Raw genomic sequence first — 27,951 nt, forward strand, 5'->3', positions numbered from 1 at the left:
AGTTCCTTCTTTACAATGTGCCTATGACATTCAACAAGCATGCTTTCCATTTTTTTGACATGGAAATTAAAGCAAAGTGAGGTGTTTTACTATAGACCATACAATAGGTTCCTTCATTTGAGATCATTAAATTAACACACTGAAACAGCAGACCCAGCAGTTAGTCTTTCTGATGATTATCTTTCCATATGTGGTTTTCTCTGACATTGGGCCCTAAGGAATTAAGAGAAAGTATCTCTATTCTGGAATGTAAAATTAAAATAGATTTCCAGTTATGTATGTTACAGTCTGGCAGGTTTGGTGACTTCTGATCTAGCTTACTTTTTTTTTTTCTTTTTCCACACAGATTGATAGAACTCCATTCTCCTGATAGCAGGAACACGCTGATCCTACGCTGCAAGGATACAGCCACAGCACACTCCTGGTTCGTAGCTCTCCACACCAACATAATGGCTCTCCTCCCACAGGTACTGGCTGAACTCAATGCCATGCTTGGTGCAACCAGGACGGCAGGAGGCAGCAAGGAGGTCAAGCACATTGCCTGGCTGGCAGAACAGGTAGGTCGAGAGGCAGGGCAAGGTCTCACTGGTCACCATTCAGAGCCAAGGTGGTTCCCCCATTTCATGTATTTATAATATTTATCATGCAGTCAGGCCCTGGATATCTAGCTTGCAGATCTTTTGTTTGTTGGTTTTGTGTTTCTCCTCCCTACCATTTAGTTATTTGTTGCTAATTATCACCTCCACCAGAAGAACTGACTGTCATGATAGTCATCAACACAACATAACTAAAAAGAGATTCTTATTACCATCTCCGTCCTTAATGACAGAGAATAATTTTCATGATTTTAGAATAGGATCAGCAAACTTTTTCTGCAAAGGGCCAGATAGTGTCACAACTCCTTGACTGTGCAGTTGCAGCGAGAGAACAGTGGTAGACAGTATGAAAATGGAGAGGTGTGGCAGTGTTTCAATAAAACTTTATGTACAAAAACAGGTACTGGGCTGCATTTGGCCCATAGGTCATAGTTTCACAACCCCTGTTCTAGTCTACTGCCAGTTTCAGGGACAGAAAGCTTACTCTCCTGTTCTGGGAAAAGTATAAAATATGCAAAATATTTTACAAGCCATCGGCCAAATGTACAGTTGTCTTCCACCACTGAAAAATGAAAAGAGGAGAAACAAAACCTAAGTAGACATTGGTAAAAGGAAAGGAAGAACTTAATCCAAGTTAGTTTGAATCCCATTTTGACAAAAGGGAAACTTTGAGTATACATGAAGTTATAGTACATCCTTTTTCTTTTGGGTCCTTCACTGTCAGCTGGGGCACCAGGAGTTGAAAAAGGAAGACTAGACTTAGGGTTCCAAGATGAGTGTTCAAGTGGTAGTTCTAGTTTCCACTGCTCTTAGATCTTTTTAAAGGTTCCTTCGTCTCTTTGAATCCTAGTTCCCTCATGTGTGTCCAAGGGGGCAGGGATTGTGTCAGTATCAGCCCAGGAATATTTTGTTCTTTTGTTTTTATTTTGTTTTAACTAGAGTTTGTGAGGTCTGCCCCCCCCCCCCCGCCCCACCTCAGCAGAGTTCTGATTTGATAGATCTGTGGTGGGGTGTGCAGTCTTGTTTGGTAACTCACCAGGAGATTGTGTGGAGACCAACATTGGACTCCACTAATCTGTATTTTCTTTTGAGCTCTGAAATTTTATAAATGTTCCAAGTAATAATTATAATAAATTAGAACACAGAATTAGCACTATGATAATTTGTAGGAAGCACAATTAGGATAACTAAGCAGAGAAGAAACTAATGAGAATCATGGTATATAAGTACTTATGACTTTGAAAGTTTTAGTATTTTAGTTATGTTTATCATTGTTTCTAAATTTTTTAAAGTTTTTTATTTATTTATTTATTTATTTTTAAAGATTTTATTTATTTATTTGAGAGAGAAAGAGAGATCACAAGTAGGCAGACAGGCAGGCAGAGGGAGAGGGAGAAGCAGGCTCCCCGCTGAGCACAGAGCCCGACGTGGGGCTCAATCCCAGGACCCAGGGATCACAACCCGAGCCGAAGGCAGACGCCCAACCATCTGAGTCACCCAGGCGTCCCAAAGTTTTTTATTTTAATTCCAGCATAGATAACATACAGTGTTACAGTAGTTTCAGGTGTACGATATGGTGATTCAACAATTCTGTACTTTACTCAGTGCTTGTCATGGTAAGCCTACTCTTTAAACCCCATCACCTATTTCACCCATCCCCCATCCACCTCCTTTCTGATAACTATCAGTTTGTTCTCTATAGTTAAGAATCTGTTTCTTGGAAAATTAATAACTATTCTTAAACTATTCCAAAAAAGAGAAAAGTAAGGAAAACTTCCAAATTCATTCTGTGAGACCAGCATTACCCTGATACCAAAACCAGATAAAGACACCACTAAAAAAGAGAACTATAGGCCAATATCCCTGATGAGCATAGATGAAAAATTCTCAAAAAAATGCTACCAAACCAAATTCAAAAATACATTTAAAAAAATCATTCATCTCAATCAAGTGGGATTTATTCCTGGGTTGTAAGTGTGCTTTTTTTTTTTTTGAAGATTTTATTTATTTATTTGACAGAGAGAGACACAGCAAGAAAGGGAACACAAGCAGGGGGAGTAGGAGAAGGAGAAGCAGGCTTCCTGCGGAGCAGGGAGCCCGATGCGGGTCTCGATCCCAGGACCCTGGGATCAGGACCTAAGCCGAAGGCAGACGCTTAACGACTAAGCCACCCAGGCACCCCTACAAGTGTGCTTTGATTCACAAATCAATCAGTGTGGTACATTACGTCAGTAAGAGAAAGGATGAGAACCATATGATCATTTCAATAGATGCAGAAAAAGCATTTGATAATGTATAACATCCATTCATGATAAAATCCCCGACAAAGTAGGTTTAGAGGGAATATATTTCAACATAATAAAGGCTGGATATGAAAAACCTACAGGGAACATCATACTCAATGGATGTCCACTCTTATCACTTTTATTTAACATAGTACTAGAAATCCTAGCCACAGCAATCAGACAACAAAAAGACATAAAAGAGATCTGAATTGGTGGGGAAGAAGTAAAACTTTCACTATTTGCAGATGGCATGATACTCTATATAGAAAACCTACCTAAAAGACTCCACCAAAAAACTGCTAGAACTCATAAGTGAATTCAGTAAAATCCACAGGATACAAAATCAGTGTGCAGAAATCTGCTGCACTTCTATACACTAAAAATGAAGCAGCAGAAAGAGAAATTAAGAAAAAAATCCCATTTACAATTGCACCCAAAATAATAAGATATCTAGGAATAAACCTAACTAAAGAGGTGAAAGACCTGTGCTCAGAAAACTATAAAACACTGATGAAAGAGATTGAAGATGACAAAGAAAGACATACCATGCTCGTGGCTTGGAAAAACAACTACTATTAAAATGTCTATACTACCCAAAACAATCTACACATTTAATGCAATCCCTATCAAAATACCAACAGCATTTCTCACAGAATTAGAACAAAGAATACTAAAATTCATGTGGAACTGCAAAAGACTCTGGATAGCCAAAGCAATCTTGAGAAAGAAAGGGGAAGCTGGAGGTGTCACAATTCTAGACTTCAAGTTGTATTACAAAGCTGTAGTAATCAAAACAATATGGTACTGACACAAAAAGAGATCATGGAACAGAACAGAAAATCCAGAAGTAAACCCACAATTATATGGTCAATTAATCTTCAACAAAGGAGGAAAGAATATCCAATGGGAAAAAGAATGTCTCTACAACAAATGGTGCTGGGAAAACTGGACAGCTATATGCAGAAGAATGAAACTGGACCACTTTTTTGCACCATACACAAAAATAAGTTCAAAATTGATTAAAGACCTGAATGTGAGGGACGCCTGGGTGGCTCAGTCGGTTAAGTGGCTGCCTTCGGCTTGGGTATTGATCCCGGGGTCCTGGGATGGAGTCCTGCATCGGGCTCCCTGCTTAGCAGGGAGCCTGCTTCTCCCTCTGCCTGCCACTCCCCCTGCTTGTGCACTCTCTCTCTGACAAATAAATAAATAAAAATCTTTTAAAAAAAAGACCTAAATGTGAGACATGAAACCATAAAAGTCCTAAAAGAGATCACAGGCAGTAATTTCTCTGACATCAACTGTAGTAACATCTTTCTAGATAGGTCTCCTGAGGAGAGGGAAATAAAAGCAAAAATAAATTATTGGGACTTCATCAAAATAAACTTCTGCACAGCAAAAGAAACAATCAACAAAACTAAAAGGCAGCCTGCTGAATGGGAGAAGATATTTGCAAATGACATATTCAATAAAGGGTTAGCCAAAATATATAAAGAACTTATACAGCTCAACTGCCCCCAAAAACACAAGAAACAAGTGTTGGGAGGATGTGGAGAAAAAGAAACCCTTGTGCACCGTTGGTGGGAATGCAAATTGGTTCAACCACTGTGGAAAATAGTATGTAGATTCCTCATAAAATTAAAAATAGAACTACCTTATGATCCAGCAATCACAGTACTGGGTATTTACCCAAAGAATATGAGAACGCTAATTTGAAAGGTTACATGCACCCTTATGTTTATTGCAACATTATTTACAAGAGCCAAGATACAAAAGCAGCCGGAGTGTCCAATGACTGATGAATGGATAAAGAAGATGTGGTATATATACACAATAGAATATTATTCAACCATAAAAAAGAATGACATCTTGATATTTGCAACAGTATGGATGGGGCTAGACAGTAAGATGCTAAGTGAAATAAGTCAGAGAAAAATACCATATGATTTCACTCATATGTAGAATTTAAGAAACAAACAAACAAAAAAACAAACAAGCAAAGGGAAAATATAAGAGAGACAGAAACAAATCAAGAAACACACTCTTAACTATAGAGAACAAACTGATCGTTACCAGAGGGGAAATGGGTGGAGGGCTGGGTTGAATGGGTGATGGGGATTAAGGAGTGTACTTGTGATGAGCACCAGGTGATGTATGGAATTGTTGAATGATTATATTTTACACCTGAAACTAATGTAACACTATGTTAACTAACTGGAATTAAAATAGAATCTTAAAAAAATAAATTGCACTTTTTATCCTCAGGAAAAAGTTTGTTTCTTGGTTTGCCTCTTTCCTTTGTTCATTTGTTTTATTTCTTAAATTCCACATATTCCACATATGAGTGAAATCATATGGTATTTGTCTTTCTCTGACTGACTTATTTCACTTAGCATTATACTTCAGTTCCATCCATGTTGCTGCAAATGGCAAGATTTCATTCTTTTTACGGCTGAATCGTACTCCATTGTGTGTGTGTGTGTATATACCACATCTTTTTTTTTTTTTTAAGATTTTATTTTTAAGTAATCTCTACACCCAACATGGGGCTCAGACTTAGAACCCTCGGAGATCAGGAGTCACATGCTCCACTGACTGAGCCAGTCAGGCACCCCTATAGCACATCTTCTGTATTCAATCATCTATCGATGGACACTTGGGCTGCTTTCACAGTTTAGCTATTGTAAATAATGCTGCTATAAGCAAAGGGTTGCATATATCCTTTCAAATTAGTATTTTTGTATTCTTTGGGTAAATACCCTGTAGTTTGATTACTGGATTTTAGGGTAGTTCCATTTTTAATTTTTTGAGGAACCTCCATACTGTTTTCCACAGTGACTACACCAGTTTGCATTCCCACCAACAGTGTAAGAGGGTTCTTTTCTCTTCACATCCTCGCCAACACCTGTTGTTTCTTGTATTTTTTTATTGTAGCCATTCTGACAGGTGTGAAGTGATAGATCATTGTAGTTTTCATTTGCATTTTCCTGGTGATGAGTGATGTTGAGTGTCTTTTTGTGTCTATTGGCGATCTGAATGTCTTCTTTGTAGAAATGTTTGTTCATGTCTTCTGTCCAGTTTTTATTTTTTTTTATTTAAAAAAAGTTTTTTTTAAGATTTTATTTATTTGACACAGAGAGAGATAGTGAAAGCAGGAACACAAGCAGGGGGAGTGGGAGAGGGAGAAGCAGGCTTCCCGCGGAGGAGGGAGCCCGATGCGGGGCTCGATCCCAGGACCCTGGGATCATGACCTGAGCTTAACGACTGAGCCACCCAGGCGCCCCTTCTGTCCAGTTTTTAGTTCGATTATTTGTTTTTTGGGTGTTGTATAAATTCATTGTTTCTAAATTTTTATATACTGCTTGAGAAACTCAACTGAGTGGTAATTGTGCTGTGCTTTCAGCAATGTTAGAAATCTTCATGATTTTAAAAGGTAATACATTCGGGGCGCTCAGTCGTTAAGTGTCTGCCTTCGGCTCAGGTCATGATCTCAGTGTCCTGGGATCGAGCCCCGCATCGGGCTCCCTGCTCCACAGGGAGCCTGCTTTTCCCTCTCCCACTCCCCCTGCTTGTGTTCCCTCTCTCGCTGTGTCTCTCTCTGTCAAATAAATAAATAAAATCTTTAAAAAAATAAAAGGTAATACATTCGTTCATGTGGTTCACAGGTCAGAATAAAAAGTTAATAGGTGGGGCACCTGGGTGGCTTAGTTGGTTAAGTGTGTGCCTTCAGCTCAGGTCATGATCCCAGGGTCCTGGGATTGAGCCCCACATCGGGCTCCCTGCTCAGCGGGAAGCCTGCTTCTCCCTCTGCCTGCCGCTCCCTCTGCTTGTGCTCTTTCTCTGTGTCAAATAAACAAATCTTAAAAAAAAACAGTTAGTTGGTGAAAAATCGTACTCTCCTTTCTGTCCCCCATCCACCCAGTTCCCACTCCTTTTCCCCAGAGAGGTAATCACTTTCACTCCTTTCTAGCAAATCTTTTGAGAGTTTCTTTATGAAAATAAAAGCAAATAACCCATATTCTTCTTTTTCTCTCTTATAAAAGAAGACAGCATATTATGCATACTACTTTATACCTTGCTCTTGTTTTCATTAAACAATATATTCTGGAGATCTTTCTATATTAATGCAGAGAGAGCTTTTTTTTTTTTTTTTTACAACTGTATGGGTTTCCATTGTGTGGCCACAATTAAATAAGCACTCCTCCCAGTTTTGCTGTTATAATCTTTTGCCCTTATAAAGGATGGTACAGTGAATAACCTTGTAATTTGTTCTTCCACACGTGTGCTATCCAAACTCTTTGGTTTCCAAGTTCAGGTAGATCAGATAACAAGGGAACCCGTGTTATCTCAATATATTTGGTTCTTAAGTTTCTGGGGGTGAGCACTAAAACTTTGGTTAGTAAGGGATTTATCAAAATGTAACTGATGTAGCAGTTACTATATTTGGATATTGAGAGTTTAGAGAGTAGGAGATATTTCTGTACTTGGAGGATAAGTCCCCAGAAGTGCTGGGTCCAAGGGTGTGTTAGTTATCTATCGCTATATGACAAATGACTCCAAAACTTAGTGGCCTTAAAGTAACAAATATTTATCTCACATAGTTTCTGAAGATCAGAAATATGGCAGTGGTGTAGCTGGGTGGTTAGGGCTTGGGACCCCTCGTGAAGTTGCAGTCAAGCTGTGTGCCAGGGGGCAGTCGTTGGAGGGCTTGACTGAGGTTGGGCCATCCACTTCCAGCATGATTCATTCACTGTCAGCAGGAGGCCTCAGTTTCTTGCCATGCAGACCTTGGTACAGGGCTGCCTAAGTGTCCTTAAGACATGGCTACTGGTTTTCCCCAGAGTAACTGATCTGAGAGAAAGAACAAGCGAGAAGCCTCAGTGCCTTTTATGATCTAGTCTCTTCTATTGTATTTTCATCAGCAGCAAGTTACTAAGTCCACTCTACACCAAGGGCTCCACCTCTTAAAGGGAAGAGTAGTAAAGAATTTGTGGACATATTTTTAAAGAACCACAAGGGCATATGCATTTGTAATTTTGATAAATATTGCCAAATTGCCTTCCATCAGGGTTGAACTAATTTAGATTCCCACCAGCAATATATGAGGATTGTTAAACTTTTAAAGTGAAATTAGTTTGGTTTATGCTACATAAAGACAAGTAGAAAGGAGAAAAACAAAGCCACCAATTCATCACAATATGTGATGGATCATATTTATGTGGTGTTTCCTCCAGTCAATTTTGAGCTCTTGCAAGACGGGAGCACATTTTTTCCCCAAATCTTTATTGCCCCCAGAGAACTTAGCCTAATGCCATGTATATAGTAGATGCTCAGTAATTTTTTTGTGTATATCTATATGCATACAAAAAGCAAGCAAACAAATCATTAATTTTAAAATATTGTCCAAAAACACCAGCTCAGAGTTGGGAAATAATACTAAGTAAAAAAGTTTAATCTCTTTAAAAAGTAGTACTACTGAACTAATTCAATGTACTATTTCTATTTTTTCTTTTAAGATTTTATTTATTTATTTGTCAGAGAGAGAGAGCACAAGCAGGGAGAGCGGCAGTCAGAGCAGGCAGAGGGAGAAACAGGCTCCCCCCTGAGCAAGGAGCCTGATGCAGGACTCGATCCCAGGACCCTGGGATCATGACCTGAGCCGAAGGCGGACGCTTAACTGACTGAGCCACCTAGGTGTCCCTCAATGTACTATTTCTAAAATAATCTTGATTTTTACTTTTTAAAATTTTTTAAAATTTTTTATTTTTTTAAGATTTTATTTATTTGCGAGAGAGAGAATGAGAGACAGAGAGCATGAGAGGGAGGAGGGTCAGAGGGAGAAGCGGACTCCGTGCCGAGCAGGGAGCCCGATGTGGGACTCGATCCCGAGACTCCAGGATCACGACCCGAGCTCAAGGCAGTCACTTAACCAACTGAGCCACCCAGGTGCCCGATTTTTACTTTTTTGAAGTAGTTGTTCAGGTTATCCAAATCAGATGCCATTGTTGGAATAAGGTATTCAAGCAAGACTGGATACATTTTTCAGAGGTATTATAATGAGCTTATGTATTTGATAAAGGTTGAATTCAGTAAATGCCAAAGCTTTTTCTAACTATAAGATTATTTCATTCTTTGAGTATGAAAGTGGTCAAAATAATGATAGATTATATAATCTGTTCACTATAGGTAAGCATTTCTTTTGGCATGAGGTGTATTTACTGAAAATCTTCCATATAAATGAAGTTGTTTCAGTTATACTTAGAAAAGATAGTTGTGGGGCACCTGGGTGGCTCATTTGGCTCAGATCATGATTTCAGGGTCCTGGGATTAGCTCGCGTCAGGCGTTGGGTGTTGGACTCCGCACTTGGTGTGGAGCCTGTTTAGGATTCTCTTTCTGCCCTTCTCCCCATGCTCAAGCTCATGCTTTCTCTCTCTCTCTTTCTTTCTCTAAAAAAGAAAAAAAAAAGGTAGTCATTTTGCAGAGATAAATTTAGGAAGGATCATTTATTTAACTTTAAATGATCTCTCCTTAATTTATCTTTTTCGTTTTTTCACATTGTTAAAAATTGAGTTTGCTTAAAACAGGGAAAACCTACACTACAGATATTTGGTAAACAATAGATAATCTCTTCTCTGCACAGGGACTTCTGTCTCTTCACTGATACTGATTTTTACGTAACTGATAGTTTACTTTTTAGTTGGTTATATTCTTTAAAGAGAATTTTCTTTAAGTCCTCCAAATGGGGCGACATATATTACCTATAAAACCAGTATTTTTAGGCAGTTGAATATTGATTAGAAAAGCCAAGACAGCTAAAGAAAACTCTGTTTCAACAGTTCCTAATTTGTTCCTGGTAATTCTCCAAATGTGTAAATACTCAAATTAGGAACATATACACTAAATCAGCATTAGCAGAATGGCTTATTTAGTTTTTGCTCTCTGTTTTCTCTCATAATAACAAAATAACAGAATAGCACCTGATTTATAGGATTAGGATTTAGGGAATGAATAGTAATTATCAGTAGTTTTTCATCTTTAGTGTTATTCAACTCTATTTATTAAAAAATAAAATTTGGACAAGGCTGTTGTTTGGCCAGGTGTGTGCATGTGTGGGTGTTGAAACACAAGCCAACCAGAACCCTAACATTAGTGTCCCTTCTTTCCCTGGCCAGAGCCTTAATAGTGGAGCCCCAAAGCTGTACTGATAGCACAACCAAAAATACATGCTATATATAGCAGGCAACATTTTGACTCCACTGAAAGCAAAGAGTATCCTTATAACTTAAGGCAAATACACAAACAGAATGACTTAAATTGACATTTCATTTTCCAGCAATGGTAAGTAGAAGAGGGGAAAGAAATTCTCTAAAAACTAAAGACTCAAAAGGGCCGAAGAATAAACGCTTTTAAAAATTGTTAGTTGAGGGGCGCCTGGGTGGCTCAGTTAGTGAAGCATCTGCCTTTGACTCAGGTGATGATCTCAGGGTCCTGGGATCGAGCCCTGCATCGGGCTCCCTGCTCAGCGAGGAGTCTACTGGAGAGTCTCTCTCTCCCTCTGCCCCTCCCCCTGTTCACGTGCATTCTCTCTCAAATAAATAAATAAATAAATAAATCTTTTCAAAAAGTGTATACTTGGGGACACCTGGGTGGCTGAGTCATTAAGCGTCTGCCTTCAGCTCCGGTCATGATCCCAGGGTCCTGGGATCGAGCCCCGCATCGGGCTCCCTGCTCAGTGGGAAGCCTGCTTCTCCCTCTCCCACTCCCCCTGCTTATGTTCCCTCTCTCGCTGTGTCTCTCTCTGTCAAATAAATAAATAAAATCTTTAAAAAAAATTGTTAGTTGAAAAAAAAGTTCTCTATCTTGAAATTAGATATTGCTTCTATTGGTATTAGCAATTTTCCTTTATTGCCTAAAATATCTTCTTTGGGAAGAAATACATTTAATTTAGGTTTTCCAAATGCATATACTCTGATCTAGCCTTCAAAATCTCTTAAAACTTAGGGGAAAAATTAATTTTAAAAAGTCAGATTGCCTCGGCGCCTGGGTGGCTCAGTCAGTTAAGCGTCTGACTCTTGATTTTGGCTCATTTCATGATCTCAGGGTTGTGAGATTGAGCCCTGCATTGAGCTCCAAGCTGGGCATGGAGCCTCCTTAGGATTCTCTCTCTCCCATTCCCTCTATCTTTCCCCTCCCCCTCTTCCCTCTCTCCCTATCTTTAAGAAAAGAAAAAAAAAGTCAGATTGCCATTTTAACCTCTTGGGAAGATAGATTTTACATTATAGTAGTCCCCTTATGCATGGAGAATATGTTTCAAGACCCCCAGTTGATGCCTGAAACCACAGATAGTACCGAATGTTATATATACTGTTTTTTCCTACTCATACATACATGCGATAAAATTTAATTTATAAATCAGGCACAGTAAGAGATTAACAACAGTAACAATAGCTAACAATAAAATAGAACAATTATAACAATTTACTGTAATAAACATTATATAAATGTGGTCTCTTTCTCTTTCAAATATCTTATTGTACTATATTAGTGATTTTTATGATGATGTGAGATGAAGTGAGGTGAATGGCGCAGGCAATGTGACAGCATTAGACTACGGTTGACCTTCTGACCACACGTCAGCAGGAGGATCATCTGCTTCAGGACTATGGTTGACTGTGGGTTACTGAAATCATGAACAGCAAAACTGTGGATAAGGGAAGACTACCGTATCTTCCCTTTTGATTTATTATTCATAACAATCTCAGAGACAAAGACTTAGAAATCCCTTTGGGTTTTCTGTGACCCAAAAATGTAAGAATCCAAGAGAACCTCTTTGGAACTGATATTTTCCCTCCGGGTATTATAGAGTTACCCAGAGACTAAATATAGAATCTTAGAAAACTTGGGTTCACTGATAAGAAAAGTAAAATTATTTCTACAATACGTTGCTGGAATCTCAGAGTAGGGTCATATATTTTGTGCTTTCAGCACACGCAAGAACATGGGTCACTTCACTGGCTAGAATTCATTTCCAACTCCTGGAGTCAGTTTGTGGCTCTAACTATGAGGGGAAAGTTCTAGTAGTAGATGTTATAACACAGAACCGAACCACTCAGGCCACTTTTCAGATTATAGATACATTCTTAAGGGGCTCTGACATGTCCAAATGACCTTCAGAAGTCATTAAGGAAGAGAAAATAAGAAGTAGCTTTAAAGACAACTCTATAAGAGACAAGTGATTCATCATTTTGATTTCTCCTTGAAGCCATCAGTGATAGCTGAAGCATCTGTGTTTTGTTTTTTTTTAATGATTTTACTTATTTATGTGACAGAGACACAGTGAGAGAGGGAACACAAGTAGGGGGAGTGGGAGAGGGAGAAGTAGGCTTCCCGCCTAGCAGGGAGCCTGATGTGGGGCTCCATCCCAGGACCCTGGGACCGTGACCTGAGCGGAAGGCAGACGCTTAATGACTAAGCCACCCAGGCGCCCCTGAAGCATCTGTTTTTTTTTTGTTTTTGTTTTAGGATCTGTGTAAAAATAACGCTATTGTTAAGCATTCCCTGTCTGTCATTTCATGGGGGGGAAATGTTTTGATAAACCAGGGATTTTGTTCAGCATAGTCTTTTGCTTTTTGGCTTTGGATCCTTGACAATATGGATAAATAGTAGTTGTTTTCCTACATTTTTAAATCCTCACAGAGGTAACTGAACTTTATGCAGGTAAATGCAATGGTACATTTGAAACAGAAACAGAAACTTCCTGAAGTTAATGGGGAACTCTAAAAACAGAGTCCTATCACTAGATAATGTCTCTCACTCAGAGAGAGCTCTTCCAGCTTACATAGACTACCTCACACCTCCCGTTGGAGAATCCCAGCCAGTGGAAAGGAACCTGATGGGATGTTTCCTGTTCTTCAAGCCTGTTAGGTTCAGGGAACAAAATGGAGACCCATGTTAGACCATCGCTGAAGGGACTTTTACAGATACATATCATTATAGTTAGCTCTGCTTTCTGGATTTTACCATTGTAACAGGCAAAACTAGATGGTGGAAGACAACAATGGAGACCTGTCCTCATGGCTGTGACTGAGAAGGATTTACTGCTTTATGACTGTATGCCATGGACAAGGGATGCCTGGGCATCACCGTGTCATAGCTACCCTCTTGTTGCCACAAGGTAAGTCTAAAGACAAAAAAAATAAAATAGCTATCCTACTCCTAACTCTACCAAAAAATTTTAAAGTGAATTCTATTATCTTAGGTACCTAAAATAGCATTTAAGTAGCAGATATAGATGGTTGAGACAAAAACTTTTCCTTTCACAACGTTATTGATTATTTTGCAGCTCCCAGCTCAGTAAACGTTTTCTGTCATTAGCATTTTTTAAGTTGTTGAAACAGCTTCCTATAACTGTTCCCTTCAAGTCTTGCTTAGTCATGAAGATAAATAGTAGGGGTTTTTTTTCCTTTACTTTATTGACTGTGACTAGAAAACCACTGAACCTGGGGTAGCCTTTTGACTGAGTGATGAAATCACTTAAACCAGAATGTGGTACTGTGGATAAACCACACAACTCAGCCAAAATACTCTTCAATTCTCTTTCTAGTATAAGAGCACATAATTTTGATGCCAGCAAACAAACATCGATTTGACCTGAAACAACAGGAAATTTCTAGCATGCCAGATGTGGAAAGTTGGAAGGGAAAAGAATAGAGATATATAGATTTGGGGGCCAAGATGTCTTAAGAGGTAACTAGAAACTAGTCTGAAACTAGAAAACATATTCACATTTAGCATTATTTGAGCTCAAAAAAATAATCAGGTTTTGAAGTAAGTAACTCAAAAACTATACATTAAAAAAGGAGCTCCACAGAAAAGTAATTGGTAGTAAAAAAAGTACATGATGGATCCATCTGGTATGTCCTCCAGGGAACGGTGTGGTGGAGGTAGGAATGGTGATGGGGGTTCCTGCTTTGAGTTGGCAAAGAGTCATTTGAGGAAGAGTATTCTTTGAATTACAGGAAGACTTTCACGTTATATAGGATTTCCTTCAACTTTCCAAGTTCTCTTACATATATCATTCTTTTTATAAAATAGAGTTTTCACATAGCTTTTAGGAATTTCTCTGTAATTTAGAGCTGGAGCACCTAGATCACAGAATAGAAATAAAGGATTTGTTGAGCCTAAGAATTAATTAATTCCTTGAGGATATAAGCGTTCTGCAGAAAGACTGAATTTAATCATCAGTTCTCCGGTTTGGTTTGGTTTTTTCCCCCCTCTGGATTTTTTTTTAATCCCCACTAAATTATAACCTCTTTGAGGTCAAGAACTATGACTTAGTCATCTCAGCACTCCCATAATGCTTTGCATATAGTGGGCCCTCAATAAATGTTAATTGAGTTCAATTCTATTACTTAAATTATAGTTTCTCAGTCATACGTACATTGGGAGCATGACAGGAATCCTATGAAAACATGACATACCTCAGTAGTTGTAATTACAACAATTAAATTTGTATTTCCCAAAGATTTAGAGTTTATGAATATGACAAAAGAGATCTCTTAAGTTTAAATTTTATGGAAGAAGCTTATACTCTAGATATGATCATAGAATGCAAGGAGGGTAGCTTTATCCTTAGACGTTTTCTTAATTGTGTGTCACTGGAGAAATGGAGCAGAAATCTGTGACATCCCATAGATGAGCCTTTGTTCAATACTAGAAAGTAGAATCCTATAAACAAATAATTTCTGGCCATTGACTAGACGGGGCCTAGACCACCAAAGCATTTTGGTACTAAAGAAGGAAATAGGATGGTTCTGTGTCTACTATCAGTGTGGCATTAATTTGCAAATAAGGAAAAGATATAAATAAGATTTAAGAGCTGAAACTATAAAACTCTTAGGAGAAAATACAGGAGTATATCTTTGTGACCTTAGCTTAGGCAGACCTTCTTGGATAGGACACCAAAAGCACAAGCAACAAGAAAATAAATAAATAAATTGAACTTCATTAAAATTAAAAACTTTTATGCTTCAAATGTCACCATCAAGAAAGTGAAAAGACAACCCACAGAATAGGAGAAAATATTTGCAAATCATTTATCTAATTTGGGACTGGTATCTAGAAAATATAAAGAACTGTTACAACTCAATAATAAAAAAGTAAACTACCCAATTAAAAAATGGGGAAGGATCTTGAAAAACATTTGTCTAAAGAAGATATACAAATGGCCAATAAGCCACATGAAAAGATGCTCAACATAATTAGCCATGAAGGAAATGCAAATTGATGAGATACCACTTCCCACCCACAAGGATGGCTATAATTAAAAAGACAGATAATAACAAGTGTAGACTAGGAAATGGAGAAAATGGAACCCTCCTACACTGCTGATGGGAATGTAAAATGGTGCATGTGGAAAACAGTCTGGCAGTTCCTCACAAGGCTAGACATAGAGTCACCATACGACCTAGCAATTCCACTCCTAGATTGTATACCCAAAAGAAATGAAAACTATGTCCACACAAAAACTTTTACATGAGGAACACCTGGGTGGCTCACTGGTTAAGCATCTGACTGTTGATCTCAGCTCAGGTCTTGATTTCAGGGTCATGAGCTCAAGCCCCATGTTGGGCTCCTTGCTGGGCATGGAGCTTACTTTAAAAAAAAAAAAAAAAGAGGGAGACTGGGTGGCTCAGTCATTAAGCGTCTGCCTTCGGCTCGGGTCATGATCCCAGGGTCCTGGGATCCAGCCCCGCATCAGGCTCCCTGCTCAGCGGGAAGCCTGCTTCTCCCTCTCCCACTCCCCCTGCTTGTGTTCCTGCTCTCTCTATCTCTCTCTCTGTCAAATAAATAAATAAAATCTTTAAAAAAAAAAAGAATGTGTTCTGATATACTCTGCAACATGGTTGAACCTTGAAAACATACTAAGTGAAAGTAGCCAGACACAAAAGACCACATATTATATGATTTAGTTTATTTCAAATGTCCAGAATAGGCAAATCTATAGAAATAGAAAGTAGGTTGGTCATTGCCAAGGATTGTGACAAAAATAGACAGTGATGACAAATGAGTATAGGACTTCTTTTTGGGGTAATGAAAGTGTGCTAAAATTGAATGTGGTGATGGTTGTACAATTCTAAGTATGTTAAAATCTACTAATTGTATCTCAATAAAGCTGTTTTAATTAAAACAACCCCTCCCCCAGAAAACCCCAAATATCTAATAGAAGAAACTAAGACCAATCCTTAATAGACTGCATTTGAGTCCCTATTATGCCACTTATAGTAGGTAATTGGCAGCATGTTACTTAGTCTTTCTTTGCTGTACAATTTTAATTCGTTTAGAGAATCCTAATGAGATAGGGTGGGTGTGAGTATCAGATGAGTTAATACTTGTAAAATGCTACAATGGTACCTGACACATTGTAAGTGCATAAGTAAGTGTTAGCTGCTTTAATTATAATTATTATTATTTATTATTTAGTGAAAATCTGTCAAAGAGGAATTCTATGTAAAAAATAATTGGGTTGATTTGGCCATTGTTAAAAGAGGAGCTTAGGCTCTACCCAATAGTTTTTATAAATAGTGAAAGTTTCATGTTAAATGTGAGGAATTCAAATGTATTATTTGGACCAACCTAGACATGCAAATTGAACTTGGCCATAAATTAAATGGGTGGAGCCTGTAGCTCTCTGAACATGTTGTTTCTTAATAAGTTTAATTCATGTTGCAGCAAGGATTCTTTACTCCTTGTTCAGGAAGTACCCGTAGATTAGGAGCAAAGATGACAGGCAGATGAGAGGTTTATTTTTTCCATGTGGCCGTGTCAGCAAGATGGAATTGGTTGAAGTCACTGCAAGATAGAACTAAGTGGGGCTTAATCATCCTTTGCCTCCCGTAGCGGGTAGAGTTTGGCCACGGGGAGAAACCAAAGGATGGAACCAGACCAGGAGGTATGCCACAGAGAGCAGCAAGGCCAAAAAGTGATATGTTTATGTCTTTTTGGTGTGGGGGAAAGAGAGGAGTTGAGATTTATGAGTAATGAGAAAGGGCTGCGTATTCGCTTTCATTAATTCTACTTCTAATACTTTGGAACATATTCTTATGAGTAGATGAGACAAAGAAAAAAAGAAGATAGTATAAACACATAGGGAAGGAAAAGAAATCAAGGACTTTGATTATCCACAAAAGTAGGTAGCCCCTAATAAAATAAGAGTTAATTGTAGTTTGAAAATCAAAGAATGTTGTTAGGGTAATATAAATTATTACCCTAACACGCTGGTGAGGAATTTGAGTAAAATATGTGATAAATGAAGAAGATTTTTATTTGATTTTTTAAATTTTTATTTTACATATTCCTTAAGATTAAGGCCAGATACATGATACAGGTAGAAAAACCCATTGGTTTTAAAGGTGCTATGAATTTTGCAGGATGTGCATTTTGTAGTCTTTTCCTATAAACTTTCTTTGGAAGAGAAAAAGATCCAAAGAAAGTGTGGCTACTTTACAATGTGGAAAATTGAGTGGTGTTGTGCCTATGGGATTTAGGGGGCAAAAGCTGCTAAAAACGCCTTTGCATGAGCTCATCTGGCCTCCCCACTAAAGGGGTCCTTTTGGCAGTGTGTTCTAACCGACTGCTGCTCAGCAAGAGTCCAGCACCTGGTTTGAATTAGATTTCCTTTGCCAAATATTTCATAATCAAAACCTGTAGGAAAAATTCTCCCAGACTTTATATTTTTTAATGTCTGACATGGGATTAGCAATCAAACTGAATATGGTAGAATCCACCCTGTCACTTTGCCCATGCTGTCTTACTTGGATCATATGGGGAATAATTTTGAAACTTAACTCTTGCTGAGATAACTCATGTTTAATTGGCATGTTGGTTCTATAGGAATCAGCTGAGTGAGGCAGTTCTCAAAGCACACTTCATGGACCTCTGAGGATCCCTTCTTCAGGGGGTCTTTGAGTTCCAAACTATTTTCTTAGTAATACTAAGATGTTACTTGCTTTTTTCCCTGTTGACATTTGTACTGAGGTTTGGTAAAATTGCTGGTGCCTTAGCATGAATCAAGGTAGTTGATTCCATACCAAACTGTATGGACTTGCGGGGGGTGGTGGGGGTGCGGATGCCACTTTCACCTCAAAATGTCTTTGTTGGAGCAGTAAAAACTTAGTTTTATTTCATCTTAACCCTTGAGTACTTATCTTCTTAATATTCTATAAGATGAGGTGGGAAGTACTCAAAAAAGCACTTCGGCTGCATACTGAAGTATGATGGTTGTCTCAAAAACACATGTGTGGTTGACTTGCTAGTTGAACTAGCTGTGATTTTTTGTGGACCACCATTTCTTACTTGAAAAAACAACTTGTGGAGAGAGGCTGGGAAGATGGTGGCGTAGAAGGACCCTGAGCTCACCTCATCCCACAGAAACATACAACTGGATAATACATCAGCATAAATAATCCAGAAAACATCCAAAGGCTGGCAGAACAAACACAACTAAAGGCAGAGAAGAGGTTGCATTGAAGAGGATAGGAAGGGCAGAGACATGGTTGGGAAAGCTAGTTATTATTAAGCTGGATATATAGAGATTAGCAAAAAATGCAAAACAATGCCACTCTTCACATTAATTTTTTAATGCCTTTAGTTACAGGCGCAGCCACAGGGCAAGAAACAGACTATCACATCAGGAAGACTGCACGGGGAAGACAAATCCCCGTAACATTTGCCTTTGAAAGGGAGAGGGGCTGAATTTCCTGAGTTCTTACAGCCAGTGGGACTTAAAGCCTGAAATTTTAAAAATCAGTGGTCTCAGCTCTGGAGAGCCCCAAGGGCGTTAGGAAGCTGAGTCCCCACCCTTTAAAGAGACAGCACAAGAAACCGCCCAAGGAGCTCCAGTGTAGAAGCAGCAGTTTAAAAAACAGCACTGTTGGGTGCCTGTGTGGCTCAGTCGGTTAAGGTTAAGATTCAGCGTTTGCCTTTGGCTCAGGTCATGATCCCAGCATCCTGGGATCCAGCCCTGCATGGGGCTCCCTGCCCAGAGGGGAGTTTGCTTCTCCCTCTGCCTCTCCCCCCATCCCCCCGCCTTGTGTTCCCTCTCACTCACTCTCTTTCTCTCAAATAAATAAAATCTTTTTTAAAAAATCACTCTCACACAATGTTTTTCATATAGGACTTTTGAAACTTTGGATGAGGATTGTACCTTAAAGAGCAATAAATAAAATGGCTTGTCCTTTAAAAAAAAGGCTTGTTCTTAGCTTCGTTGTAGGCCATATAATATTTTTCTAAAAAATTTGCTGGTTCCATCCTTCACTCCTCTAATGGTAATTTGAGCAAAAGGACTTTTTTATTTTTTAAGATTTTATTTATTTGTCAGAATGCACAAGCAGGGGGGAGCAGCAGAGGAGGAGAGGGAGAAGCAGGCTCCCCACTGAGCAAGGAGCCAGATGTGGGGCTCCATCCCAGGACCCTGGGATCATGACCTGAGCCAGAGGCAGATGCTTAACCGACTGAGCCACCCAGGCATACCGAGCAAAAGGACTTCTAAGGGCAAATGGATGCTCCTTTACATTTCCTTTAGTTGTCAGAAAGCCACTATTGGTTCAGTTAAAAGGCAACAGTGTGTCTTTCAAGAAAAAGGTAATTTCTTCTAATCTACCAACTGGTTTAGCCAAGTTAATCACATTAGTTCTCAACCCTGTATATGCACTAGAATTACCTGGTGCATAGCTTTAAAAAATTACTTATGTCTGGCTCAGATCCTCAAAAATTCAGATTTAACTGGTCTAGGGTGGGGCCCAGGCAATCTTATTCTTATTAATAAAAACTTATCCAGATGATTCAAATGTATAGCCTGTTGAAAAGCACTAAACTAGTCGTCTGCCAACTTTCTGGTCTGAGGACCTTTATATACTCTTAAAAACTAATGAAAACACAAAATTGCTTTTCCTTATCTGGGTTATACTGATTGATATTTACTATAATTAGAAATTAAAACTGAGAAATTTAAAAAATATTAATTTAAAAATAAAAATAAAAAACCTATCGTGTCTCAATATTAATAACTTATTTGTATTAAAATAATATTTTCCCAAACAAGAAAAATTAATGTGAAGAGTGGCATTGTTTTGTATTTTTTGCTGATCTCTCTATATCTAGCTTAATAAAAGATTGATGAATTCTATCTCCTGTGTTCTTTTTTTTGAAGATTTATTAATTTAAAGAGCAAGAGAGAGCATGGGGGAGGGACAGAGGGAGAGAGAGACAAGCAGACTCCCAGCGGAGCACGGAGCCCAGCGCAGGGCTCAATCCCACAACCCTGAGATCATGACCTGAGCCAAAATCAAGAGTCCAGTGCTCAACTGACTGAGCCATCCAGGCACCCCTTCGCTGTTATTTTTTTAGCAGCTTTACTGAGATAACTCATATACCATACAATTCACCCATTCAAAGTATAGTATTTAATGGTTTTTAGTATGTTCCCAGAGTTGTGTGACCATCACTATAATCAATATTAGGACACTTTCATCACCCTAAAAGGGAAATCCTTACCCATTGGCAGTCACTTCTCGTTTTCCCCTCCACCAGCCCTTAGGAACCAGGAATCTAATTCTGTCTCTATAGATTTGCCTATTCTGGACATTTCATATAAATGGAATCATATGTAGCCTTTTACTTCTGGTTTCTTTCCCATAGCATACTGTTTTCAAGGTTGATCCATATTGTAGCATGTGTCTCAGTTTCATTTCTTTTTATGGCTGAATAATCTTCCATTGTATGGATATACCACATTTATCAGTTGATGGCCATTTGGCTTATTTACACTTTTTGACTCTTATGAATAATGCTGCTGTAATATTCATATACAAGTTTTTATGTGAACATATGTTGGTTTGGGGGCATATATAGCTAGGAATAGATTGCTGGATCATATGGAGCTCTATGTTTAACATTTTTTTTGAGAAAGTACCAGGCTGTTTAATATAGGCACTATATCATTTGAAATTCTCACCAGCCCGGGGTGAGTTTTCCATTTTCTCTCCATCCTCATATTTGTTTTTTTAACTTTTTTTTTTTAAAGATTTTATTTATTTATTTGACAGAGATAGAGCAGGAGAGCATAGGCAGGGGGCACAGCAGAGGGAGAGGGAGAAGCAGGCTTCCCGCAGAGCAGGGAGCCTGCATGGGGCTCGATCCCAGGACCCCTGGGATCATGACCTGAGCTGAAGGCAGACAGAGTTGTCTGACTGAGCCACCCAGGCACCCCCACATCCTCATGGTTTTAAGTTTTATTTCCCTAATAGCTAATGATGTTGAGCATCTTTTCATGTACTTACTGGCCATTTGTGTATTTTCTTTCGAGCAGTATCTATTCAAATCCTTGATCCTCTAATTGGGTTGCCTTTTTATTATTGAATTGTAAGAGTTCTTTATATATTCTGTAGACAAATACCTTATCAAATATATGATTTGCAAATATTTTTCCTGTTCTGTGAGTTGTCTTTTCACTTTCTTGACAGTGTCATTGGAAGCACAGAAGTTTTTAATTTTGATGAAGTCCAATTTATCAGTCTTCTCTTGCATTTTTGTTTTATATCTAAGAAGTCTTTCCCTAATCCAAGGTCACAAAAATTTACTCCTGTGTGCCCTTCTAAAAGTTTCGTAGTTTTAAGGGGCGCCTGGGTGGCTCAGTCAGTTAAGCGGCTGCCTTCGGCTCAGGTCATGATCCCAGGGTCCTGGGATTGAGCCCTGCATCGGGCTCCCTGCTCAGCGGGAAGCCTGCTTCTCCCTCTGCCTGCCACTTCCCCTGCTTGTGCTCTCTCTCTCTCTCTCTGTGTCAAATAAATAAATAAAAAATATTTTTAAAAAAAGTTTTATAGTTTTAGCTCTCACACTCATTCTTTTATCCATAAAGAGTCAATTTTTGTATAGTGTGGAGTAGTGATCAAATATTATTCTTTTGCTTGGGAATATTCAGTTATCACAGTACCATTTGTTAAAAAGACTATTCTTTCTCCATTAAACTCTCTTGGCAAAAGTCAATTGATCATAACTGTGAGGGGTTTTTTCTGGGCTCTCAATTTTATACCTTTGTGGTAAGTTTTAAGTGTGAATCCTCCAACTTTGTTCTTTTTCAAAATTATTTCAGTGATTGTGAGTCCCTTGCATTTTCACATGGATGTTAGGATCAGCTTGTCAATTTCTCGGAAAAAAAAAAAGCTGAAATTTGGTAGAGATTGCCTTGAATCTGTAGATCAATTTAGGGAATTTTGCCATCTTAAAAATACTGTCTTCTGGTCCATGATACAGGGTATCTTTTTATTTACTTAGGTCTTTAATTTATTTCAGCAATGTTTTGTAGTTTTCTTAGTATAAGTTTTATACTTCTTTTGCTAAATTTATTCCTAAGTATTTTTTCATTTTGATCTATTGCAAATGGATTTTTTTTTCTTAATTTCCTTTTTAGATTCTTCGCTCCTACTATATACAGTCAATACATTGATTGGGGGGGGAGGGGCAGAGGGAGAGGGAGAGAGAGAATCTTAAGCAGGCTTTATGCTCAGCATGGAGCCCAAGGCGGGGCTCCATCTCACGACCCTGAGATCATGACCTGAGCCGAAATCAAGAGTCAGACACTTAACCGAATGAGCTACCCAGGTGCCCCAATACATTGATTTTTATATCTTGATCTGCATTCTTGCTTGACTCATTTATTAGTCTAGTAGGTTTTTAGTGGATTCCTTAGGATTTCTATGTACAAGATCATGTCATCTTCAAATAAAAGGTAGTTGTACTACTTTCTTTTCTGGGTACCTTTTATTTCATTTTCTGGCCTAATTGCTCTGGCTAAAATCTCCAGTACAATATTAAATAGAAGTGGCATAAACAGACATCCTTGTCTTTTTCCTGATCTTAAGGGGAAAGCATTCAGTCTTTTACCATTAAGCATGATGTTAGCTATGGGTTTTTGAAAGATACCTTTATCAGGTTGAAGAAGTTCCCTTCTCTTCCATGTTTGTAAGAGATGTTTTCCTCATGAAAGGGTATGGAATTTGTCAAATGCTTTTTCCATGTCTAATACAATGATCATGTGGGTTTGTCCTTTACCTGTTTATATTGTGTATTACCGTATTAATTTTTGGATGTTCAACCTTGCACTTTTATTTATTTTTATTTATTTTTTTAAAGATTTTATTTATTTATTTGAGAGAGAGAGAGAGTGAGAGAGCACGAGAGGGGAGAGGGTCAGAGGGAGAAGCAGACTCCCTGCCAAGCAGGGAGCCCGATGTGGGACTCGATCCTGGGACTCCGGGATCATGACCTGAGCTGAAGGCAGTCGCTTAACCAACTGAGCCACCCAGGCGCCCCCAACCTTGCACTTTTAGGATGAGTCCTATTTGGTCATACTAGATTCAGTTTACTAATATTTTGATGAGGATTTTTGTGTCTTACACTCATAAGTGATATTGGTCCGTAGTTTTCTTTTTTTTTGAGATGTCTTTTGTTTTGGTTTTGGGGTATTACTGGCATCATAGAATGAGTTGGGAAGTATTCCCACTTCTGCTTTTTTGAAGAATTTATGAAGAATTGGCATTAATTATTTTTTGTAATAATTGGTGGAATTCACCAGCAAACCATCTGGGCTTCAGATTTTCTTTGTGGGAAGCTTTTCACTGTTAGTTGAAGGGATTTTTTTTTTTTAAGATTTTATTTATTTATTTGACAGAGAGAGACACAGTGAGAGAGAACACAAGGAGGGGGGGTGAGAGAGGGAGAAGCAGGCTTCCCACTGAGCAGGGAGCTGGATGTGGGACTCGATCCCAGGACCCTGGGACCATGACCCAAGCCGAAGGCAGGCGCTTAATGACTGAGCCACTCAGGCGCCCCAGTTGAAGGGATTTTTGAAATATATTTTGTTGGGCACCTGGGTGGCTCAGTCATTAAGCGTCTGCCTTCGGCTCGGGTCATGGTCCCAGGGTCCTGGGATCGAGTCCCACATCGGGCTCCCTGCTCTGCAGGAAGCCTACTTCTCCCTTTCCCACTCCCCCTGCTTGTGTTCCCTCTCTCGCTGTGTCTCTGTCTGTCAAATAAATAAAATCTTAAAAAATATATATATATGTATATATTTTGTTAACACTTACTACTTTCGTAGACAGTATTCTGCTCTTTTCCTATGAAAATAGTTTTTAGTTCATGAATGTTATATTTCTTTTCTTTGTCCTTGAAACTCTATTCTTAGGACCATCTCATGGGGCAGAGTATATACAGTGTATAATAGAAACTCTAAGGTTTTTTGCTAATTGTTTCTCAGTGGTTTTTCTCTTCTGTACTTTGTGTCATTGCTGTCTCATACTTGATTTGAACCTTTTCCCCAAAATGATTAATTCAAGCTCTCATTTTGTTATATCTAAAAATATTTCAGGAGCATCACTACCTACCCCCCCCAAATGAGTTGGAACTCACTTTTCAAAGTAAAAAGATGGCACATCATTTTTGTTTTGTTAATATAGTTACATCTCAAGTGAATGGGAGTCAAAAGTTGTAGTCGAGTAGTTCCAAAGGTTAGGAAATCAGTTTTCACTGGCTGTTTAGGAACAGAAATTAATATGTTTCATTCTTTTTTTTTTTTTAAGATTGTATTTTTAAGGGCACCTGGGTGGCTCAGTCAGTTGGGTGTCTGCCTTCAGCTCAGGTCATGATCCCGGGGTCCTGGGATCGAGCCTCACGGCGGGCCCTCTGCTCAGTGGGGAGCCTGCTTCTCCCTCTCCTGCTGCCTGCCACTCCCCTGCTTGTGCTCTCTCTCTGTCAAAAAAATAAATAAAATCTTAAAAAAAAAAAAAGATTTTATTTTTAAGTAATCTCTACACCCAGCAGGGGACTTGAGCTTACATCCCTGAGGTCGAATCACATGCTCTACTGACTGAGCCAGCCAAGCACCCCAATTATGTCTCATTTTTATCATAATTTTCACAGCCTAAGAATAAAAGCTTTTAGAACAGATTAGACTTGCAAATCCCCAGGTACAACATTTATCAGAAATAATGGTCCCTTCTCCAGTCAATCAGGAGTTAAATGAAGTGTTCATGTGAGCATTTCATTAAAACCCTGAAATGCACAGTCGCTGATATGACTTACTGGCTTCAACTTACCATTGTACTTTCTGTTTCTAAGAGTTGGTCTGTAGGTAGCTAATATTAGTAGAGTCAGGCAGTATTTGTCTTTTTGTGACTGGCTTATTTCACTTAGTATAATGTCTAAAAGGTTCATGTGTGTTGGCATGTATAACAAGATTTCCTTCTTTTTAAGACTGAATAATAATTTGTTGAATGTATATACCATATTTTCTTTAGTCATTCATTCTGCCAGTAGACATTTAAGTTGCTTCTACCTCTTGGCCATTGTGGATAATGCTGCTATGAACATAGATATAAAATATCTCAAGAATCTAATTTCAATTCTTTGGGATATATACTAAGAAGTGAGTCTTTTGCCCTTTTTCTCCCCCCATCTTTTAACTGGGTTTTTTGTTTTCTTATTGTTGAGTTTTAAGAGTTCTTTGTATATTTTGGATATTAGTCCTTTATCAAATATGTGTTTTTCATATATTTTCTCCTATTCTGTGGCTTGTCTTTTCATTCTTTTACAGTGTCTTTCAAAGCAGAAGTTTTTAACTTAGAAAGTACAATTTACCAATTTTTTTTCCATTAATCATGCTTTTGGTGTTGTATCTTTTTAGATTACCTCAATTTTTTCTTACGATGTCTTCTGAAGTTTTATACTTTTGCATTTTACATTTAGATCTAAGATCCATTTGAGTTACTTTTTGCGGAAAGTGTAAGGTCTTCCAAAAGAAAGCACCAGGCCTGGATGGGTTCATTGGTGAATTCTACCAAACATTTAAGGAAGAAATTCCCTACAGTCTCTTTCAGAGGATAGAAGCAGAGGGAATACTTTCTAACTCATTCTGTGAGGCTAGCATTACCCTAATACCAACACCAGACAAAGACATTATAAGAAAACTGTAGACCAATATCTCTTATGAATATATATATGCAAAGTCCTCAACAAAATATTAGCAAATCAAATCCAAAAAAGTATAAAAAGAATTATACACCATGAGCAAGTGGGATTGATCCCAGATATGCAAGGCTGGTTCAATATTCAAAAATCAGTTAATGTAATCCATCCCATCAACAAGCTCAACAAGAAAAATCATATGAATCTATCAAGAGATGCAGAAAAGTCATTTGACAAAATCCAACACCGTTCATGATTAAAAAAAGTAAACTAGGAATAGAGGGGAACATTCTCAACTTGATAAAGATGATCTACAAAAAATCTATTGCCAATATCATGCTTAATAGTGACAAACACGAAGCTTTCCCATTGAGATCAGGAATAAGGCAAGGATGTCCTGTCCCCTCTTGCCACTCCTTTTCAACATCATACCAGCAATCCTTGCTAATGCACTAAGTTAAGAAAAGGAAGTAAAAGGTATACAGATAAGTGGTTGCTAGGAGGAGGGGGAGGGGATGAATAAGCAAAGAGATTTTTAGGGCATTGAAAATACTCTGTATATTATAATGATGGATATATGTCGTTACATATTTGTCCAAACCTATACAATGTACAACACCAAGAGTGACCCCTAAAGTAAACTATGGACTTCAGGTGATTATGATGTGTCAGTGTAGGCTCATTCTTGGTAGAAAAAAAAAAAAGTACCATCTAGTGAGTGATGTTGATAGTAAGGGAGGCTGTTCGTATGTGGGGGCTTAACACTTCCTAATCAAAATTGAACCTTTTTTTTTTTTTTTGACATGCACAGCCTTTTCAGAGCATAAAAAGGCCAATGGAAAATTTGGCCTTAGCTCATCCAGCCCAGTGTTCTGCCTGTGACTCAAGGGGTCATTTTGTGGGAAAACAGAATGGTATATACTTCAAAGACTATAATATTGTTTTGAAACGTACTTTTCCAAAAACTACAGATGGCTTTTATAACTCTCTGCTTATTTATCAGCATAAATTGCTGACATTTTCCTATACCAGTACATTAATTACTTTTGATCTTTGCCCTCTTTGTGGTCCTAGGTTGGTTCATTCTGGCTCCGGATGTCGATCACCCTCACTTGGATCTGACCTTACCTTTGCTACCAGAACAGGCTCTCGGCAGGGCATTGAGATGCATCTCTTCAGGGTGGAGACACATCGGGATCTGTCAACCTGGACCAGGATACTTGTTCAGGGTTGCCATGCTGCTGCTGAGCTAATTAAGGAAGTCTCTCTAGGTATAGATCCTGACATACCATTTCTTTCTTTCTTTCTTTCTTTCTTTTCTTTCTTTCTTTCTTTCTTTGACAGAGAGATAGAGAGCACAAGTAGGCAGAGAGGCAGGCAGAAGGAGAAGGGGAAGCAGACTCTCCACTGAGCAGGGAGCCCGATGCGGGGCTTGATCCCAGGACTCCGGGATCATGACCTGAGCCGAAGGCAGCCGCTTAACCGACTGAGCCACCCAGGTGCCCCCTGACATACCATTTCTAATAGTAATTACATGGAAATGTTATATTTTGTTTTGAAGTAAAAACCAGGGACGTCTGCGTGGCTGAGTTGGTTGAGTATCCAACTCTTGATTTCAGCTCAGGTCATGATCACGGGGTCCTGAGATCAAGACCCACGTTGGGCTCTGCGCTGGGTGTGGAGACTGCTTGGGATTCTCCCTCTCCCTCTTCCTCTGCCCCTCCCACTTATGCCCTCTCTCTCTCTCAAATAAATAAATAAATCTTAATAAAAAGGGGCACCTGGGTGGCTCATTCGGTTGAGCATCTGCCTTCCACTCAGGTCACGATCCCTGGGTCCTGGGATCGAGCCATGCATTGAACTCCCTGCTCGGCAGTGAGTCTGCTTCTCCCTCTCTCTCTGCCTGCCACTCCCCTTGCTTATTCTCTCTCTTTCTGTGTGAAATGAATAAATAAAATATGTTTTTTTAAATCTTTTTTTTTTAAAGATTTTATTTATTTGAAGAGACACAGCGAGAGAGAGAACAGAAGCAGGGGGAGTGGGAGAGGGAGAA

At 38.7% G+C, this 27,951-nt stretch overlaps 1 protein-coding gene across 1 annotated transcript in view; it reads left to right on the plus strand.

The window, feature by feature from the left end:
- Positions 1-27,951, plus strand: part of SNTB2 (syntrophin beta 2) — a 100,015-nt gene that overhangs the window by 59,879 nt on the left and 12,185 nt on the right. The window contains exons 3-5 of the mRNA XM_021703348.1: positions 347-557; positions 12,911-13,053; positions 26,973-27,169. Coding sequence (XP_021559023.1) covers positions 347-557; positions 12,911-13,053; positions 26,973-27,169 — 551 coding nt within the window. The remainder of the gene's footprint in view (positions 1-346; positions 558-12,910; positions 13,054-26,972; positions 27,170-27,951) is intronic.

Source organism: Neomonachus schauinslandi, chromosome 16 (assembly GCF_002201575.2).
Source record: "Neomonachus schauinslandi chromosome 16, ASM220157v2, whole genome shotgun sequence".
NCBI classification, from domain to species: domain Eukaryota; kingdom Metazoa; phylum Chordata; class Mammalia; order Carnivora; family Phocidae; genus Neomonachus; species Neomonachus schauinslandi.